Source organism: Sturnira hondurensis, unplaced genomic scaffold, assembly GCF_014824575.4.
Source record: "Sturnira hondurensis isolate 20B ecotype Veracruz unplaced genomic scaffold, ASM1482457v3 Scaffold0002638, whole genome shotgun sequence".
Taxonomy (NCBI): domain Eukaryota; kingdom Metazoa; phylum Chordata; class Mammalia; order Chiroptera; family Phyllostomidae; genus Sturnira; species Sturnira hondurensis.
Genome location: NW_028075269.1, coordinates 8557714 through 8578025, shown reverse-complemented (window position 1 = coordinate 8578025; position 20312 = coordinate 8557714). Strand labels below are relative to the sequence as shown.

Genomic DNA, 20312 nt, shown 5'->3' with positions numbered 1-20312 from the left:
AGATAAAGATAGATACTAAGATTCATCTAGTTTCTATATCCGAAAATATTCGAACTCTTGACTTAGGCTAGGCATGGGATAGAATAATGAGTTAGAAATGTGTAGTTCTGAAAAAAGTTTTATATCAGTGTCTATTTTGAATTAACACTTTTCATTTTTGTTAGTGTATTTTGACATGACTGAGCTCATAAGTTGCTTCTTAAATATAATTTCACAATTCCTTACTAAAGTCATTATTATACAGAATTATTTATGTTTATATCTTTGGCATAGTTCACAGATAAATGTAGCTCTCAAAATACAACTTTATATAATTTTATATCCTTGACTTCATCATTGTAGAAAGGCATCGGTCGTCACCTTTGCTTACATTACGAGATTTGGATAAAATATTCCCAAATAACCAAGCTTTCTCCAGCATTGGAGAAAAACCACCTGCTAGTTTTCACTGTATTTCATGACAAAAGGAATCAGATCTGTGCAAAGCTCCGATATAAAGAATGAGTTAAACACATCGTTTCTCGTATGATTAGCAGTGATATTACCTCTTGACCTTCCCTCTGAGATGTTTAGAATATTTGAGGCTGCTGATAATAGTTTAATATAACTTTCTTCAAATTGATTAAATACACTTCATACATCGCTGAACAACGAGTAACATTCAGATCGGCTGTCCACTGAACTGCCTTGTAAAGATGATAAAGTAAAAAATTAATCTCCAAAGCAAAGTCAAGCCTGAAATTGAAATCTTTGACGCATACATTTCATAATTAGCTCATTCTGCTAGATGTAAAATGTGAGGGTAGAGCCCTTAAAGTTCGATATGACTTTGTAGCACGCCAACTTAACAAATAATTTCAGCCCCTTCCTACATTTGTTTTTTCTTATTCTGTATCTTTAACTGTGGCTCAAAGTTACATAGAGATTTTGTCTCTTCTCATTAATGTTTTTTAAATGCATGGTTCAATAAGGTAGTCCAAGCATAATTTCAGGGATTTGTTCATTTGGTCAGATATTGTAGCCAAGAGTATGTACAATCCTCTGCTGTCTGTGCTCATGGAACAGTGTGTCCTGGTTAATCAAATGTTCACTTTGTTCACAACATGAATTAATTATTCCCAAATAATTAAATCACACTGGTGTACACTTGACTCTAAAACTCTACTGAATGTGGTTTAATTTTTCTTGGCTGGTTCAGAAAGTTTTCTACGGGATCATCAATATAGATGCCCCCCCCCCCCCCAAGAGCTGGGTGTGTCCTGGTAACAGAGAGTTTAAATGGAAAGAGACACGGCTGACATTGCAGGGAGGCTGTGTTCACACTGTGTTCTGTAGGAATGGCAACCAGAGTCTCGCACGGTGGAAGCCTTGCTGTGCTACTTTTAACATATCCAAGTTGGGTATCTTCTCTTCCAGAATAAATACAGGCAAATGACAAGTAGGGGGAAATAGCTTGTATCAACCTGAAACTTACTTAAAAGAAGAAAGAGGGGTGGATTCTGTAGTGTCTTTACAAGCAAAATCAGCCTTGAATGATGAAATACGGATCCATTTTAACCAAACCCTTCTTTGGTAGCATACCATCCTTTATTATTTCATCATGCATTCTTGACTGTTTGACAGGCTTTGGTTGTTGTGGGTGATTCCTCCATCCACAAAGCCAAAGGAAAATCAAATGACATTTTTTTGTTGCTTAGTTGATGGTTCTCTTAGTGAGTAAGAAAATCTTGTCAAGTAGTCTTGAAAATGGCTATCAAATTTATGTAAATTGAGATAGTCGTGATTTCTGTGTCACAGGTAAATTTTATCTCTCAGAACTGTAAGCAAAGTTAGACAAAGAAAGTTTTGCAAGTGATATTTTACAGAATTAAAAAAGGAAAGACTTAATTTAAAGCTGTATTTTACATAGTTTTAATGAGAAAGTTACTAGTAAGTTATAATCCCTGGATTCACTCAAGCTCCTTTTAGGGCCCCCTCTGACCAGTCCCTGCTAATTTCTCTATCTGCGTCTCTTATCAATACCTCTCCCCAATTTTTACTTTTACGTGCCCTCCAGTCCCCCGCACTTCACAGCTGCCTCGATAATAAAAGGTCTTTTGAGCATAAGTTTGGAGTTTATTACTAGATGTTGACTCTGAACTTGACACTTTCCTCGCCATCCCTGACATAGCTGCCACTTCTGTGAACCTCTTTGCTTTCCGGTACCAGAGCTCCTGCCACTCTTTATGGGCTTATGTCTCCATTCTGGAGACAGAGAATCAGGATGTGTTATTCACCATATCTGTGCTGTCTGCTATGGTGTGACCATGGACAGTGTGTCCTGGTCAGACAAGCGTTCAGTCACTTTATTCACGACATGATTTAGAGAATACAGTAGCCCTAAATCAATGCTTATGAAATGAATAAATTAATTAACAGTTAATTTTATTTGATTATAGTTTTAATAAATTAATGAGGTAACAATTATATTTGGCCACTATTTCTTTCACTTAATAAAATGTAGAGATTTAAAAAATACACAGAATAGCTTCCTAACTTGAAAGTTTGAAGAGATATATATTCTAAGTAAGCATCCTTTTTCTATGATTATTATTATGTATTTTTTAGCTTAATAACTTTTAGGTTTGGACTGATTGCCTGTAATATATGAATTATATATGAATCAACATATGCATATGAATAATATATGAATAAACCATCCCAGACAAAAATAAATTTCATCTCCACATTTTCTTTAAATGTGATAAATTCATTTCTTGGAGTGCTCAGCATTAATAAAAGAGAGTTACAATTTTGAAAATTTATTTGCTTATATAAATTGCTCATAGTATAAATATCATTGAAGTTTAATATTTCATTGTGATAGTTTTGAAACCCTATTTTTCAAAGACAGATTATGTTAGGGAAAATTATGATAAATTAAAACTGCAATTTTTTTTACATGTTTAAACAAGCTGACAGATCATTGGCAATACATACTGACATATTAATGAAGTTCTACATCATTTGTTTCAGAACCGTTGACACAGAAATGAAAGAGAATGTGAAAAACTATGTTACTAAACATTCTGAAACAGAAACAAACCAGACTGAATTTCATCAACTTTTGGAGAGGTAAAGAGTCACTGTCCCAAATGCGAAGATATTCTCCGTTCAAATGCCTGAGTGATTATGTATAATGCAGAGCACAAAATGCATATGTACCTACATAAGAAAATAGTTGTGTGTATAATAATTCTAAAGTCTTTGATCTGTGAAATACATCAACTAGGTGAGTTCATGATGCCCATGGCAATGAATACATTATCCCCAAAATTCCAAGGCAGTTCCCCGTAGTTTCTGAACTACCAACTTTGTAAATATAAATTATTTCCATTTAAAAAAATATATTTTATACATTTATAGCACATTTGTTTGGTTTATATTTACCAAACTGAGGGCAACCTAGTAAACTTACTTTGAATCAATTTTTCTATGGTAGTAACATATATCTCATTTGTGAAATGTTATAATTTTTATTTTTGAGCAATATATTCCTACCAAAACAAAAATCATTCCCATAGAATTTGATAACTGTTCAAAGTAGAGCACTCAGTATAGACTTTTTTGCAGAATATATCTTGTTGAATATGAGGAGGCAATCTCACAGAATTTAAAAGAAATTATGCTACCCTTTAATTATTTAATAATTCACACAAAACAAATTTGAGGGTCTTTTTTTATTGTTGTTGGTTCTTCCATTTACAAAGCCTGAGAAAGATCTAATAGCATAACAGCCCCTTTAAAAATAATAATATAGAACCTCTTCGTTGATACCCAATGTTGCAGGAAACATAGGGTATTGGAAAGACTATTGGGTTAAGGGTAAGGGGAATTGGTTTTCATCTCAGCCTTGCCATTAGCCTGCTGGACAACTTCAGCAAAGCACTGCCTTTCTCAGGTTCTTTTCCTCTCTGTTAAACAGGATAGTTGAACAAAGAACTAAGAGGAAGGCAGGAAAGAATTTGATTCTTGCCAATATCTGTTGAGTTCATATCATGTGCACCAACCAGTCTTAGATATTCTACAAGATATATATATATATTTTTAAGGGCAAGATGTACCTTGCTGTCAGGAAACTCCTGATTTGTTGGGAAGAGAGTTTGCTTACCCAGTCAGAAAGGGCAGTTTTAATTGTGCAGACTTGGAAATGATCAAAGGATCACTTGATCTATAACCAGGAAGGAGAGACAACCTCACGAAGCGTAGCCGTCAGGAAAAGCCACATGGAGAGGAGAGGATATAAGTGATAAAAAAATAGATAGAAAGCAAGAAGATAAAGAAGAAAGCACATACCCACAGCTTTTTCTACATTTTGTTATTGCTTTAAGTAACTGGGACAACGCGGTGGGACTCCTGGGGAGAGGGGGTCCTCACAGGTGATTGGGGGAAGGCAGGGTATCCACAGACCTGGAAATGCACCCCCAACCTTTTCTCCTGCCCTTTGCTCTCAGGGTATCCTGGGTGGTGTAGAAATACAGCCTCAGGGGCTGGTACCATCCGATGCCCCTCCTCCACCCCAGTCTGAGAAAGCAGAGAGAGAGAGAAGACTGCTTTTCTGGACTCTGTAAATCGGAGCAGGCCATGTGACTGCCCATCCTAGCTCCTGTTGTGAGATGCAGAGGACTTGATTCCTCAGGCCTTTGCCTGCACGGAACAGAGAAGTCCTGGACTGCTTGCTCAGCATCCCAGCCTATCTGCTCGCTTTGTAGATCGAATATCTTCTTCTTCTCTCATGATGGCCCCTCAGATAGTCATATGAGGTAGTGAAAGACGCAAAGAAATGCAGGTTTCAGTTTTAGCTGTCTTTCTTACTAGTTATATGACCTTGGACAAAGAACTTTCTCTCCAGGCTGTTTCCTCATCAGTAAAATGGCCCTCACAGAAATGAGGATTAACTGAGAGAGTAGACATGAAATGCTTGCAGTGCTTTGTCCATTTTACAGTGTTGTCGATTTTTACATGAGTGCGCTTTAGAGGCATCACACATTTAATCTGTAAAATATCCCTATTCGTTCAGTGCTACTGTATCTGTCTTTTACTAAAGGGGAAAATGAGGCTCAGAGGAGTTAGTGACTTCTCCACGGTTATGCAGCTGGCGCATGGCAGGGCTCGGATTTGAACCCAGGCAGTCTGACTCCACAGTCCACCTTCCTTATCAGCCACTCAAGAGCCATTTTTTTCCTCTCCTCCTCCCATTTATATTGGCTGACATGTGAACTAGCTAGAGAAATACAGAGAAACAGCTTATTCCCAGACTCTTCAACCCACCGACATGAGCCAATCAAATCCAGCACTGTTAAAACTAGGGTTTGAAAATAGGAAGGAAAAAAAGATTCATCAACCACCTTCTAGTGTCCCAAAACAGTATGCTCCCATAGTCCAAACATTCTTCTAAGAAAATCTGAAGGGGAGCAGAGCTGATGATGTCACTCTCCTTGGGTCAGGCTGGAACTGCTTGGACCCGAAAGATACTGATTTGGGGAAAGTAGAAGGAATGAAGTTGGGTCTTTGGTTGATGCCCAGAGAGAATCGAGCCAATCTTGTGACTGGAGCTCCACCCTCTTACAGGCCTTCCTACTCCCGTCCCACCAACTCCTGCAGATGGGAAGCTCAGCCCAGTCCTCCTTGGTCCACCAGCTTCCAGACCTGTGACATGAGAAGCAGAAAGTTAGTTCCCACTGGCTTGTTTCCCTCTAAGATCTCTCAGAGAAATGGAGGCCTAATTATCTTCCCGATGCGTGTAACATCCCTTCTGTTTCATTTGCTGTAGACAGAGCATTCTAATATAAAATATATTTAGCAGGAACCTTTCACTCTCCTCCTTCCAATGGCAGGGTCACCCCGACAGCATTCTTTAGAAAAGCCCCATCACTCCCCTTTGGCTCTGTTTCCTCCTCCCCAGGGTTCCACCCCTTTTCCTCTAGCCTAAGCCAGCCATATAGATTCCAGCCTCTGCCACTTCCACCCATCTTTCACCTCTCTGACAGGTGACTTTCTAAAAAGCAGATCTGAGAACACCACACTCTGCTCGGGTACCTTCAACGACTTCCTGCTGTTTATGGGATAGAGGCAAGTTCACTAATTTGGTGACCTAAATGCTTTCCATCAGTTCCTGTTTTCTTTTCCGACTTCATCTGGCTCCTCTTCCAGTCCATATGCTCAGCTCCAGCCATAAAAACTTCTCTAGGTCCTAACCCTTTTTGATGAATGCCTAGCCATTCATCAAAGCCCAACCCAAACGCTACTGCTGTAGACAAGGGTCCCCCGGAGGAATTCATCATTTTTCCTCTGTCTTCTCACAGGATCCTGGCCAGGTGCCCATAACAGCGCCCACTACTTCATATTATACTTCAGTTGCTGGCCTGTCTCTCCCCGTGACTAGGGAGGGGTCTCCTCAGGAAACAGGGAAACTGATCATTCATCTTGATATCCACAGGGCTGGCTCAGTGCTTGTTTGGGGGGAAAAACCACTGGTTCAGTGTTTAACCAAGCAAAAAATCCTTATTTCAGAGGACATTAAAGGGCTATAAAAATCACTTCCGGATAAGGGAGATGAGGAACTGTTTGGTGATGAGTGTGATTTTTGAGGCTTTGGAGAAAGGGTAGAACTTCTAAGGAGGCTGTTTTAGGTAAAAGGGAGAACAAGAAAATGGGAAAGTGTGGGGCATATTGAGACATAAGAAGTCAAAAGTGATGTGTCTACCTGTTTAATGATCATGTCTAACACTATACTAAGCACTTTTTAAAAATTAGCTAGTTGTCCTCACAACAAACCTGGAAAGTAAGAGATTTTGGCCAGTTTGAGTAATGGCCACATCCCACAGCTTAGAAAGGGGGAAGAAGACTCAAGAGGGGTCTGAGGGACTCCAGCGCCCTGCCCTTGACACGCGGGCCCCGTGAAGGAGAGTCGTCGGTAATGATTCAGGCCCTTGATTTCTTTTATTCTCCCTTCTCTGCTGGAAGCCATCTGTAGGCCAGGTCAATTTCTTTGTCTCCTGTTACAGGTGTACTGAAGTTTTAAAGTTACCTTCTGCAGCTCGGAGACTGTTCGATGAAAAGGGGAAGGAACTGTTTACCCTAAAAGACCTTCAAAGAGATGAACTGGTAAAGACATGAATGAGAAACTGGAAACATTAACATATGAACAACATTTAACATGTTTTAAAATATAAGACCTCAAACATTTACCCTTCTTCCTCTTACTTTTTTTCTCAGAATTATCCTAACGCGGCCACCATCAGAGAGTGATACTGGTAGCTAACTGTTGAGAGCTCTCTAACTATGTGTCAGGCGTGACTTTCAGGGCCGCATATGAATCAACCCACTTAATGCTCGTCACAGCCCTATGAGATGGAGGTTCTCATTCTGTAAATGAAGGGGGAAGCTGGGGAAGACCAAATTGTTAACCACTTGTGATTTCCATCCCACTTTAAAAGCAGTAGCTGCTCTTCTCCTTTCAGGGCCTTCAAAAGGTAGTTGTTTAATGATCTACTACTTAATAATAACGTCACCCTTTCAGACAAAAAGTATATCTAGATTCTCACACACTCTATTTGGGTAGCTGGAGAAGGCTATGAAGGACGTTAGTAGCCCAGCCTTGTCTCCCATGTATTAAATTGCAGGTATCATATTTGAAAAGAAAACCTGCCTTGACCGATGCCTGAAATTCTTTGAGCCCCAAATCTGGCCAGCTGCCTGTTTTTAAATAAAGTTTTATTGGCACACAGTCATGCCCGTTCATTTACATGCTGCCTGTGATTGTGTTTGCTGTACAGAGGCAGAGATTCAGCAGACACCATATGGTCTGTAAATATGAACTATCTGAACTTTTACAGCAAAAGTTTGACAATCAGTGGTATAAATGAATTTATAGTGCATGCACCAAAATGTTAATGTGGATATTTCTAGATACTGAGACTATGGGTAATACTTTCTCTTCTTTTTGCTTATATGTATTTCACAAATGTCCTTCAATAAGTACATTATTCTTTAAAGGAAGAAAGAGTCAGTAAGTGAAAAAAAGGAACTCAGTGCTGCCTTTTCTGAGGCCTCTCACTGGTCATTATGCACATACTTTGCATGAGGACTCAGGAAAAACTTTCCCCAAATTTTCTTTTTGAACAACAGATTCCTTTTTTCTCTTATGGACATAATCACCTAACTGTTCATGTTTCTAACTTCAGGTCAGCTGCTCAAAGCAGTGACAAGTTCATGTCTGGCAAAAATACAGGATTTTATAAGCCATTCCTGGCTCCATTGGATCCTCCTACACTCATACTTTTTTGCCCTGGTGGCTTCATCCACCTGTCTTTAAATGTATCTACTTTAAATTCTTTCTAAACTAACACAGTTGATGAGCACTACATCAAATTATATACATAGCATTAGACTTCAAAACAAGACCTGCCCGTCTCCAAGCACAATAGACTCCACTCAGTTAGGCTGCCTCTGATACTGGTCATTGATAGTTCTGTCTGAGACCCTCACAGGGTCTTCACATTCAGAGCCTGGACTGAGTTCTGACAATATGGTGGGAGCTTGGTTTCTGTTCAGTCATAGTTTTGCAAACCCCTGTTTTATACCCACCTACCCTTCCACTCCTCGCCCTGGCTACTTCCCTCCCTCCTTCATTTCTTCCTTCTTATCTTCTTTTTTCTCCTTCCTTTAAAAATTATTTTAAAACACTTTTTATTTCAAAATAATTGTAGATTTACAAAAGATTGCAAAGATAGTATGGAGAAGTACTTTTTCACACACACTCTTGAGATCCATGGAAGTTGTTGCATTTATCAATAGTTCATGTCTTTTTAATCCATGTATGAATCCAGTATTAGTCCATGGGGGCACGGTTTAATTGGTCACCTCCTAGGAAGTTGTGATTGTTTTTAGCCTTGGCTATTCCAAGTGATGCTGCTGTGAACGATCGCCCATGGGGTCAGAGGGTCATTGCTTTGACAGGTGTATGTTTCATGTGGAGAGCAGTGGATCAGCCCTGATGTGTCTGTTGCTCATCAGAAGAAGCAAATCTTCCTGAGGAACTTAGCATCAGATGTTTCTAAAATTCAGACCTTCTGCAGTGCACGTAAGATTGAGGGTAAGCACTATGATTATTTACCTTAATATATACAACCAAAATAAAACACCTGATGATACCACTTTAAAAAAAAAAACCTGTTCGCTCAAACAGGTCATGTTTCATTTTTGCCTCTTGATGTTTAGTGCTTTAGACTAGTTTTTATATTTAACAGAGCCGCATCTTTTAATTCACACTACATTTTGGTTGTACCAAGAAAACATAATTTATTTTGCCTTTAACAAATTGGGTCTTCTTCATACAGCCCATGCACTCCCATCAAGGAAACACAAATGTTCACTGAAGTTTAAATTTTGTCCCATGCATTAATTTAAATAGCCCCCTTGTAGGGGGCCGTGGGGGCTCTTAGATCTTCCAGTTTCCAGTCCCACTTTAGTTCCTCCCTAGGACAGAAGGAAGGCACTTGGGGTACAGGCCCTCTTGCGTCTGGGCCCTGCTGCTGGAGTCCGTGGCTGGGTGATGTGTTCCACTCTTGTGGCTCTGACAACGCTTTGGGTGGGTGCCGCTCCCCGCCTGCCCCAACCTCTCCTCTGGACCCCTTGCCCTCTGAAGCCTGCTTACTGCTGGGTAGCCATCTCCGTAAGTGTTTCCTACCCCTTGACCTTTGTTTGGCAACCTGTTCAGGGAAGTGTCCCTATATGGCTCTCAGCAAATCCTGGGTCATGGCTGCTCCTCCCAGAAACCACTTCCAGGTTCAGACTTTAGTGGCATGGTGAAGATGATTGAAAGGGGACTTGTGACTGTGTCCTGAAAATCAGCAGTGTCCACAGTGTTTCCTTCAGGTAGCTAAAATACCCATAGTGAAGCCTGTAGGGCAGGCATGGTGCCTATACTGCATTTCTGCCTTCCTCTGTCTCCTGCCTCAAATCCACTCAGACCCAGAAATAGCAGGTTTTCTCCAGGTCAACCCTGAGAACAAGTTAAAGCTTTGATTTGCTAAATGGGAGCTAAAGGCATCTGTAAAGATCCCAGAGTACATCAGTTCTACCCTGACTCGCACAGCCATTGTCTTGTGCTCTGCTTGAAAGTCAGCACTCTCTTTGTACTTTTGCTTTCCTTTTGTAACATGTCTCATCTCCTCATGGTCTTCCTCTTTTCCCTAAGGCTGCCTCAGGCACCAGGACAAAGATTTTATATATAGAATGGCAAAAAAAGGGAGAACTATTAATACAGTCCATAACATTACCCTATTACATATATTGGGCACTGTACAGCTTTGCATGTGTCTTTCAAAGCACTGGGGACTGTCATTGAGGAGTTTGGGACTCATTAGAGAATGATTTAGAGACATACGTCTAAATAATGTAGCTGATTTAAATAGTTAGAATTTACAATAAGTTATTATTGGAAAAGCTTAGTATTTTTGACTGAATATCTTGAGAGAAGAGAATCTACAAACTTAAGTGAAATCCAACATGTTCATTTTAAAAGCAAGTATCAGTTACTCTTAGGCTGTGCTCTTATTCTGAGTAGCTAGAAATATTCTGCATTTTTATTTTAGCATGCATTTACAAGTTCCTCGCTCTCTGAAGTTCTAACTAAGCTGCTCTTGCAATTTGTGCATTTCTCTTCAGCTCTTGTTTTAGGAATCCAAAGTGACATTGTGTCTGGAGCCAGGCTTGCTGTGTGTAGACCTGTAGCAACTTTTGAAGAAGGGAAGCAAATTATAGAACCAGAGGAAAAGCAAATGCAAAAAAATGCTTTCACAATGGAAAGTGCCTCCAGCAAAATTCTGTAAGTAATCAGTGTGGCCAGAAAAGCTACCTGCCTCGTATTTAAACTCAGCTCATTAGCTTGATTAACCTCACAGAGCCCACACAGCGAAGCCATGCCAAGTTGGTGAGACAAGTGTCCGGTGAAGGGCTGGTATTTAATTAGTTTCCTGGAAGAAGGACGGAGCTGGGGCTTCAGTGTTCAACCATCACAACGGACTCCTTTCAGTGACTTTGCTATGATGTTTCTATTTTTTCAAGACCGGACTCCTAGAATTGCAGATATTAACTTGAAGAATCCATCATGTTTTGCTTCCATAAATGTGGCCTTGAGAAACGCTTCTTCCCTCATGTAGTTTCAAGCTGGGGACATGGTAATGTGGAGCTAACATCCTGGATCTGCAGAACAGCTGTCTGATTGGTCTTGACCCCCATAATCGCCTTCTTCCGACTCACCCGAAGTTCCATCTATGGACAGTGATGTTTCTAAAACACGATCCTTTCTGTACAGGTTCTTTACTGGCTACCTATGCAGACAATTTTATTCTTAGTTATAAGAACATCAACTTTCATTTTAGGAAGGAAATCCCACATTTTGATGAGTACTCGTCTGGTCCTATGTCCTGACACTGACAGAGGCGTCAGAAGGTCCTTCTCAGAGAGAGTGATTTGACCTCGATGGGCCCTCTCTCAGTGGTTAGGAAACTGACCACAGGCTTTCCCAATACCCCCTTTCATTCTTCTAAAAAATGTGTTTTTTAGTCTTTGAGTTATTTTTTCCAAAACAGAAACTAAGAAAAAATAAAGAACATCTTTGAGAGCAAAGATTCACAGTGTTCTGCTTCATAGGTTCCTTCAAGGCTTGGAATACTTGAGGTAAAAACGATTGAGTCACTCAAAACACGACCCAAGAACCTCCTGCACAGCCCAGGCAGGCCCTGTGGAGGGAATCTGTCCCTGAATACTCCTGGTAATAGGAGTATTACCAATACTCCTGGTAATAGGAGATCACCGTTTCGCAAGGCAGTCCGTGTTAACATTGAAATAATTATTTAAAGCACCTCCATCCTATGATTTCATCTGTATCTCTGTACTATGCTTTATTTCTCTTCTACTTAGAAGTCCTTAAAATATTCAAAGCTCACCGTCATTAGCCCACTGGGTTGTCTCTTTTGTTAGTTCTTTGAACCATTTCTGATGACTTGATTCTAGATTGTCCTACATTAGAAAGTCATTCTAAAGTTGCCCTGGACTCTCCTAGACATGTTTTTTGGGGCAGTTTCATGTATTTGGGAAGTAGGGTGATTTCAGAAGGGACACCTGTAAAGCGAGAGACTAAAACATACATCCGGAAAGAATTCTTTGGCTAGCCGGGTTCTCTGAATGGACTTCTGATGAAATAAAAAAAGGAAGAAGCACAATGAAAAAGAAACTCTGGGAGCCCTAACCTCTGCTTGGATGCTCTGTGGAGGACAAGGCTTTCAAAGCATGGTACTTTGGGGTGGGGCAGGGCACTTTCTCTTTTCCTCACGGCATTACAAGCAGGCCCTGGCTGCACCTTAAGCTTCTTCTTCTACAACCTTTCTCACGTCTCTTGACTTTCTCACTTCTCTTCACTCACTGCATACCTGTCATACCAGTGTCTCTGTTCCTCAAATGAGACGATCATATTCTGGCTTCAGAGCCCTTCCATTCATTCTTTTCCCTGCCTGGAATGCTCTCCCTCCAGATCCTTACATGGCTGTCTCCTTCCTATTGTCCAGGCCTCAACCCCAACATCATCTCTCTGGAGAGCCTATTGTGGTTCCATTACTAGAGTAGACCCCACCCCAGCCAATTAATTTGTGTCACAGCATTCTGTTTTATTCCACTTATGGCAATTACCTGGTTTATTTACTCACTTAATCTCTCTTCTTTCTGTTATAATCCATGAACTCTGCTAATTTATCTGTGTTGTTTATCACTTAGAAATCTGCATCTATCATGTGGTCAATGTTAAATAAATGAATAACTAACTAATGGATAATAACCTTTATGAATGCATGAATAAACGAATGAATCAAGCAAGATGGATTTTTAAATGGCTGTTTGAAAATCGACTTGACTGGACTCCATTTGTCTGGAAACCCAAGAGCATATGGATAAATTCCAAGTTAGAAAATGAAACATCTGGATTTGGAGGAAGAATATTGTTTACACGATGTTAAAACTAAAAATGACTCTTTTCCCCTTCTCTTGTCCTCAAAGAAATGGACTTCATGGGAAAGCTGGGTTTTTTTTTTTTTTTTTTGCTGTTGTTTAATTTTCAACACAAGATGGCACTGTTGTTTTTTTAAACAGTCACTGAGGTTTTTCATTTGAGAAGCCGCTTGTGCTGAAGTTCTGAGTAAGGCCGTGGTTACCCACCAATTTGGTATCCACATGTGATACTTCTGTTACACTGGAAAAGTGTGTGGTGCTCTGCTCACGCTGGAACTGCCTCTGAAGATTTTGGTAATTGGGTATCACTTACAGTTACTTCAAATTACCGCCAGCCCTCGCTGATCACAGCCTCCCCCAGAGAACTCGATTTACGCGCGCGCACTTTTAGAGCACTGAAATATGCTTGCTGCTCTGCCTGCATATTTCCCCTGCCTTCAGCAGAGTAGTTCCGCTATCATGTCATGATCCCACAGAAGGCAAAAGTGCCCTAGACGGGGGCCTGGAACTTGGCACTCGTATACAGATCTGAGCGGTCACTATGCTCCTGTGCACATTTTCATCCTAATAAGCCGGCCGGCTGGTACAGTTGTTCCAGTGCTGACCATTTACTCAGAGTGTTTTAGTACATTATTCTCTATCAAAAGCTGGCACCTCCTGGCTGGTTTAGCTCAGTGGATTGAGCGTGGGCCTGCAAACCACACGATTGTGGTTCAATTCCCAGTCAGGACACATGCCTGGGTTGCAGGCCAGTTCCCAGAAGGGGACTCGCAAGAAGCAACCATACATTGATATGTCCTTCTCCCTCTCTTCTTCCCTTCCCCTCTAAAAATAAATAAATAAAATCTTAAAAAGCTGGCACCCATGTGACAATGTTATTTGAGTCTCCCTAGGTTTCTCTATTGAGAGGGAAAGTTAAGTGAATTAAGATTCCTTTACCATTGTCTCGTGAATAAACTCTGTGAGACCCAGCAATCGAGGCTGCACTGGTCCAGACGCAGTGTGCTGTGTGGGCGGGACAGCTACAAGGGGTCTTGTTCCATGCTCACTACGAATTTCTTCAACTACTGAGCAGTCTTGATCTTACAGTTTCAGAAATAAAATATATGACCCCATTGCTTTTCTGAGTGATTCTAACAAAGATAAATGCCGTTTATTATGTGATTGAGGGACTTCACTTGTGATTGTATATTAAAAGATCTAAATTATGTATTAGTAGGGTATGGATTTGCAGTATTAGGCATCATTATGGAGATCTGATTTACAGACCTGCCAATGTCCTTCAGAGAAAACTCTGTGAGCAAAAATCAAAATTCTTAGATTGGCTTTTGTTTCTGAACCTTGCTAGAGATTCCCATGCGAGAGCCCATCTCCGAATGAAGGCTTGTCACGCACGTGCCAGGTATGCCTGGCAGGAGACTTCTCCTGGCCTTGATGAAGGCGACAGTTCTCCAAAGAAAATGGAGGAAAAGCCCTTTGAAGACGTGGAACCACAGAGGAAATCCAGGTAAAAAGGTGCAGCGAGTTCCAGTTAGAGATTTCTAGACGGTCTAAGAATTCCTCACCTGAGGTTTGCATTACTGTTCGCTGCTATTTACATCCACGTGTGCATTTACATCTTTTTGTGTTTTTGACTGAAGTATTTGCAAGTACCGATGGGAAAGTTCTTCTCACCTTAGCTATGTAATGTAATTTTTTTTATACTGGTGTGTTTTTTCTGTTAAAGCTCATCTAGCTTTGCCTCCTGAGAACTTAGCACAGAGCTTATATATTTGTTGAATAAATGCGTAAATGAACTTATGAATAAACATATAACATGCCCTGATGTCTTTAAGAAATTAGTAAAATGCAATTTCTTTTTTTTCAGATTTTATTTATTTATTTTTAGATTGGAGAATGGAGGGAGAAAGAGAGGGAGAGAAGCCTCAACATGTGGTTGTCTCTTGCACGCCCCCTACTGGGGACCTGGCCCACAACCCAGGCATGTGCCCTGACTGAGAACGGAACCCATGACCCTTTGGTTCTCAGGTCGGGGATCAGTCCACTGAGCCACACCAGCAAGGGCCAATTTCTTTTTTTTTTATTTAATTTTTTTTCTAGTCAATGTCCAGTGAAATGACAGGTATCTATAGTGCTCTGTGTTGTTCTATAATCCTTAAACCTTTGCTTTAGTATTACAGCAACCTCTATGTATTACACAGTTTTGACACTTTGACATTTAGCATTAATCTGTGTGCACAGTAGGGTGTTTATAAATTAATAGGTGTTTATAAATTAATTGCCAATGCGTTGTGATGTTTAGAATGTTTAATAAGCTTGCTTAATTGCTTAAGATCCTTAGTAAGGGATTCCTTTAAATTAATTTTAGTGATTATTTTCTATGATGATATTGAGTTGTTAAAAAACTGACGAACTTGGAGAGTATTATTCTATTTGCCAGGGATTATGTAGACAGAGGATAGAAACAATAATGTTTTAAACAGAACTCCTTTATTTTTCTTAGTTTTGATTTTACAATACATGTTCCCTCTTTTCCAACTTCTTTTTTTCTCTAAGTAAACTATCTCTTCAACTGAATGTCTTTTTTCTTTGCTGATGAGTTTCTCATATTCTCTTGGATAAACATTTATGTTACAAAAGAAACTCAGAATTCTACTTTCTACATCAGCTTGGCAGTGCAAACAGCATTCTGCTGTCCCGATGATAATGACTCACCATTGTAAGTGAATCTGGTTCACGATGGGTCTCCTGCCAACAAAACTTGCAATCTCCAGTGCATCAAACACACGGGACATTTTTCTGCACCTAATGGGATTTTTCTCTATCTCAGTCTTTCTCCGAAGCGGAGTAAATTGCACAAGCTTTGCAACCAGCAATTTGAATACAGAGATGGGCAGATTATAAGCTATGCCTCTCCTCAGCTAGTCTTGGGGGTGCAAGGTCCCGACCTGCGTTCAGGCATGGAAGTGGTTTTGGTGGAGAAAAAAGCCAATGACAGCCTCCAGCGCTGGATACACAAGGAAGACAGCAGGTGAGCCCATTATATTTGGGCGTTAACATATGAAAAAGTGAATGAGGTTTAAGAGATTTGGCATGGTCTTCACACAGCAGGCTGGTGTATATATGAGGACTTTGGATTTTCAATTTAACATAGCCAATAATTTTTTCCTACTCAAGGAAGAGAAAGAGAGTGAGAGCAAATGTAAATGCTTAATAGTCTATACACAAATTATCCACTATTGATTGAGAAAAGAAATGTGAAATCTGACTTCCTAGGTTTATAGTTTTAACTGGCCATTGAGGTCAAGAGAAAACTGGACTCTCACCTAACTTCATTTTTATGATTTGAAGGGATCTAGTAAGAATTCTAAGAAGTCCTCATTTAAAAAAAAATTGCTTTTCATCCCTCAATCTCCTGCCTCTCCCCACATGCATGACCTACCTCCTCTCCTGCCATCAAATAACCAAACCGATATGGCTTCCACTCACATAGTGAAAACAGATTCTTACCTTTACGGACGCATCTAACCAATCTAATGGGTGGCCCTTGTTTGAATCCAGATGCAAGCCAGCCACTGTGAGATGTTTATTTCTGAGACAATCGGAGGAAATTTAAAGCAGTCTGTGTACCACATATATAAAGGAAGTCTTGTTAATTTTACTGGGCATAATGGTTTAATGGTTATGTTAGAAAAAAAGAAAAGTGCTTATCACTTGAATACATATATATATAGTATTTGTAGAAAAATTAAGAGGTATCTCAGGTTTGCTTTAAAGTAATCTAGTAAAAGCAAAAACAATTTAGAGTTGAGTGGGGAATGGATGGAACAAGAATTACAGAATGTTGACTGCTCTTGGGTCCTTGGTGGTTTCTCCCACATTTCTCCCTGTTTTTGTGAATGTTTGAACATTTCCTCCACAAGAAAGAAAATAACTCCTTGGTTTTTAGATTGGTTTGCTTCAGATCCACCATTAGTGCAGTGATATGGTGGGTCTCCAGGGGCCTCTGCAATCTTTTGAAATGCTGTATAAAATTTGTGTTTGTGTATCTTTGCAATACATTTTTTTTCTGAAAAGGAGCTGTGATTTTCATTGGGTTTTCAAAAGGTATGTGCTACAAAAGGCGTAGGAATCACTGCCCAGAGAGATTGCATAAGCTTCAGCAGGCACAGCAGTGGGCCCAGCGTGGGTAGGGAAGGAGCTAGCCTTCATCTGCTCACTGTCTGAGATGAGCAGAGCTGCCAGCAAGGAATACTTGCTGGGCTTGTTTTAGAAAGGTCTGAAAAGCCAACACACAGGCAGACCTGGTGAGTGTGTTCCTTGGCTCCATTCATCCTAGCTAGCTAAGCTGTCTTTGCAGCGAGGAGCTACGAAGCACGCTTTTGTCCCTGCAAATGGCTTGCTATGTGGGACCAGAATGCATTCATTCAGCTTTGTTTTAGGTGCTAGTACTTTAGCAAAGAACAAAACAGATAAATATCCCTGCCCCTATAGAGCCAGTGCTACCTACCCCTTCTCCGCCTTTCTAGATTTGAGCGGCGCATCTCACGGCCTCGGCTTTCTGGGTCATTGTAGAAGTCACGCTTGAGCTCCAGTGGAGATTCAGGCATGGCCGGTGAGCTGGGGTGAACACACATGGGGAATGAGAAGTGGCCCGAAGGCAGGAAAAAGCCAAGCATGATGAGTTTAACTCAGAATCGCTTGATCATTGGAAGAGAGGGCAATTTCTGGGCCCTCCTGAGTGTCTGTCACTAGTTTTGTTTTTCACCCTGAGTATCATGGAGGAAGCAGGAGGAAGAGAAGGCTATTTAAGTGAAAATGGAAAGAGAGGTTTGCCTCAAAGTCTGAAACACTGGACTGTATATAACCAGCACTGCTTTGGAAAACTCTATCCACGTGTAACATAAAAGAGGAGAATGGCCTCTCCCAATGTCCTTCTGCTTTTCAAAACCCTCTACAACTTTGCCTTCTTGAGGCTTCCCCAGGTCAAGCTATAGAAGGAAACAACAGTTGGTAGGAGATGATGGTATTGATTGACACTCCCCCATCAGAAACTTCAGTCTGCAGAGAAGAGGTGGAGCAGTGAGGGGAAGGGGGAGTGGAGCAGGGCTTGCTCACAAGCATCTGGACCACCACCCAGAGACCCCCACTAACACATTGGCAGAAGGTTTGCAGAAGTCTTGATGATGACTTGTAGGCACGATGCAGAGGAATTTATGTCCTGTGGCAGAAGTGTGTCTGCATAGAGGGTAATTTTGAGCTTTCTTCCACATTTTCCTTTGGCTTTTCACTTTGTTTTCTTTCATGTAATTGGATATTGAAACCCATTTGTTCTGATTGACTGGTGAGGCCTGGGGGATCTTGGATTGCACTGTGAAGCAGAACCGGCAGTAAATTTGTTTGTACAGACCGCAGTCTTTTGATCCTCCTTATTTCGCCCAGGCAGTAAGTTTAGGGAAGGCAAGTGCCCACTCAGAGTTTGCATTACAGTGTAGGCACAGCAGCTCACAGGCAGCATTGAAGTGGCTACCACCGTGCTGAGAATCATCTGCCCTTAGGCCTGTCATTCAGGCCTTGCTGGGATAACACATCATCTAGGCGGGATGGGCAAGAAATGACCAAGGGGGCACTGAAGGGCATCAGGAAGTTGCCAAAAACATACGCGCTTGGTTTCCAGCCCCACAGAAGAATGGTCCGTATCAACTTTTGAGATAATCTGGCATCTGCCATTTTCCACTATGGCATTATCTGAATTAATCAGTTGGCCTCTAAGGGAAATATGAGAGAATATGAAAAAACTCTCAGGGATGAAAATCCCCTCAACAGTACTCAAAGTTATAGAGGGGGAAATACAGTATCATGGAAGTTGGAGCTGAAAGCAATCATAAAAATGTTTTAGTCCTAGTTACATGATCCCAAAGCTAGGTAAACTGAGGCTCAAGGAGAGTAAGTGACTGTATGCATTCATATCTCAGGTTAATGGAAGGGGCAGTGGTATCATGCCGGCTATCCCTGGACACGGAGTAATTTATCACTTCACTGTTTGGCACATGGGGGTGTTTATGTGGAAGGCTGCAAGCTCAAGCTTCCTGCAGAATGCAAGCCTTGTGCTGTGGGTGGGTGCCAGTCGACTGCACCATTCGAAAAGGAAAAGGAAAGACACCATGATGACTGCACATGGCACTGAAGCCTGGGGAAGTTGCTATGTCTAGTCTGGCCATCCTAGTGAGCAAAAACAGAGGTAGCTAGGTAACTAATCTTGGCATCTCAATGGGTCACTATAGAAATATACACTCAGTCATTCCTTTGAATAGTACTGAGTGCCAATAAGAATGCAAGGTGCAAAGTGTTACATGCTGAGGCTGCAGAGGGGACCAGTTCAGAAGAGCAGCTCTCTTGCCATGTATGGTATTTGTAAATGCTAAAAAGGCATTTGATAGAATTGAATGCCCACTTCAGATTTAAAATGACACTTCATTAACTAACCATAGAAAGAAGAAATGGACTCTCAGATTAACAGTGATTATCTTGTTGAAGTCAGAGGAATGTTTATAGTTCTGTTACAGTTTTGCTATATTTCTCAATACTTTGTAAATTCTTTACACTGGGAATATATTGCCTTATGTTCAGAGATTTGAATTCAATATCTGGAATTTTTCCAGTCTTGAAAGAAAAAAAAATATTGCTTTTATAGCAGATCCCCTCCCACCCACTCTCTTTCTCTCCACTCCCACATTATTGACCCTCAGATCCAGGAGGAGTCACGTGTCCACAGCAGGAATGCCACTGCTGGTCTGTGATGGAACTGTGTTCACAGGTGGAAAGAACTGATTGGCTTTTTCCATACAGACAAAGCCTTGAATATTTGGTTCATTTTTTCCTTTTAAGTGATGCAAGGAAAAATTTGAGGGTTTAAGCTGAATAATTTTCATTTTGTTTTTTAGTCAAGGAGGCCTTATGTTAGCTGCAATATAAAATCATGTGAATATATTCACTATGTGTCTTGGATTTTTAGGGAAAGCTCCTTTAGAAAAAAAAGACTGAGATAAATCTATTTTAAAAACTTCACAACCATTCGTAATAGTAGCTAATACTAAGTACTATGTAACAGATAATATTGTATCAATTTATATGCATTAACTCATTTAATTCCCACAATAGTCCCAGGGATAGTATTTTATTATCCCATTTTGCTGATGAGGACACTAAGGCACAGATTTGTTAAGCAGAGCCACAGAGCTATTGAAAGGTGAACCCAGGATTCA

The 20312-nt window shown here is 40.6% G+C and overlaps 1 protein-coding gene across 1 annotated transcript in view; it reads left to right on the top strand.

Annotated features, from left to right (window-relative positions):
- Nucleotides 1-20312, top strand: part of DCDC1 (doublecortin domain containing 1) — a 380146-nt gene that overhangs the window by 322692 nt on the left and 37142 nt on the right. Inside the window, exons 21-26 of the mRNA XM_037040449.1 lie at nucleotides 3016-3114; nucleotides 7047-7146; nucleotides 9001-9136; nucleotides 10711-10870; nucleotides 14396-14554; nucleotides 15878-16078. Of these exons, the coding sequence (XP_036896344.1) occupies nucleotides 3016-3114; nucleotides 7047-7146; nucleotides 9001-9136; nucleotides 10711-10870; nucleotides 14396-14554; nucleotides 15878-16078 (855 nt within the window). The remainder of the gene's footprint in view (nucleotides 1-3015; nucleotides 3115-7046; nucleotides 7147-9000; nucleotides 9137-10710; nucleotides 10871-14395; nucleotides 14555-15877; nucleotides 16079-20312) is intronic.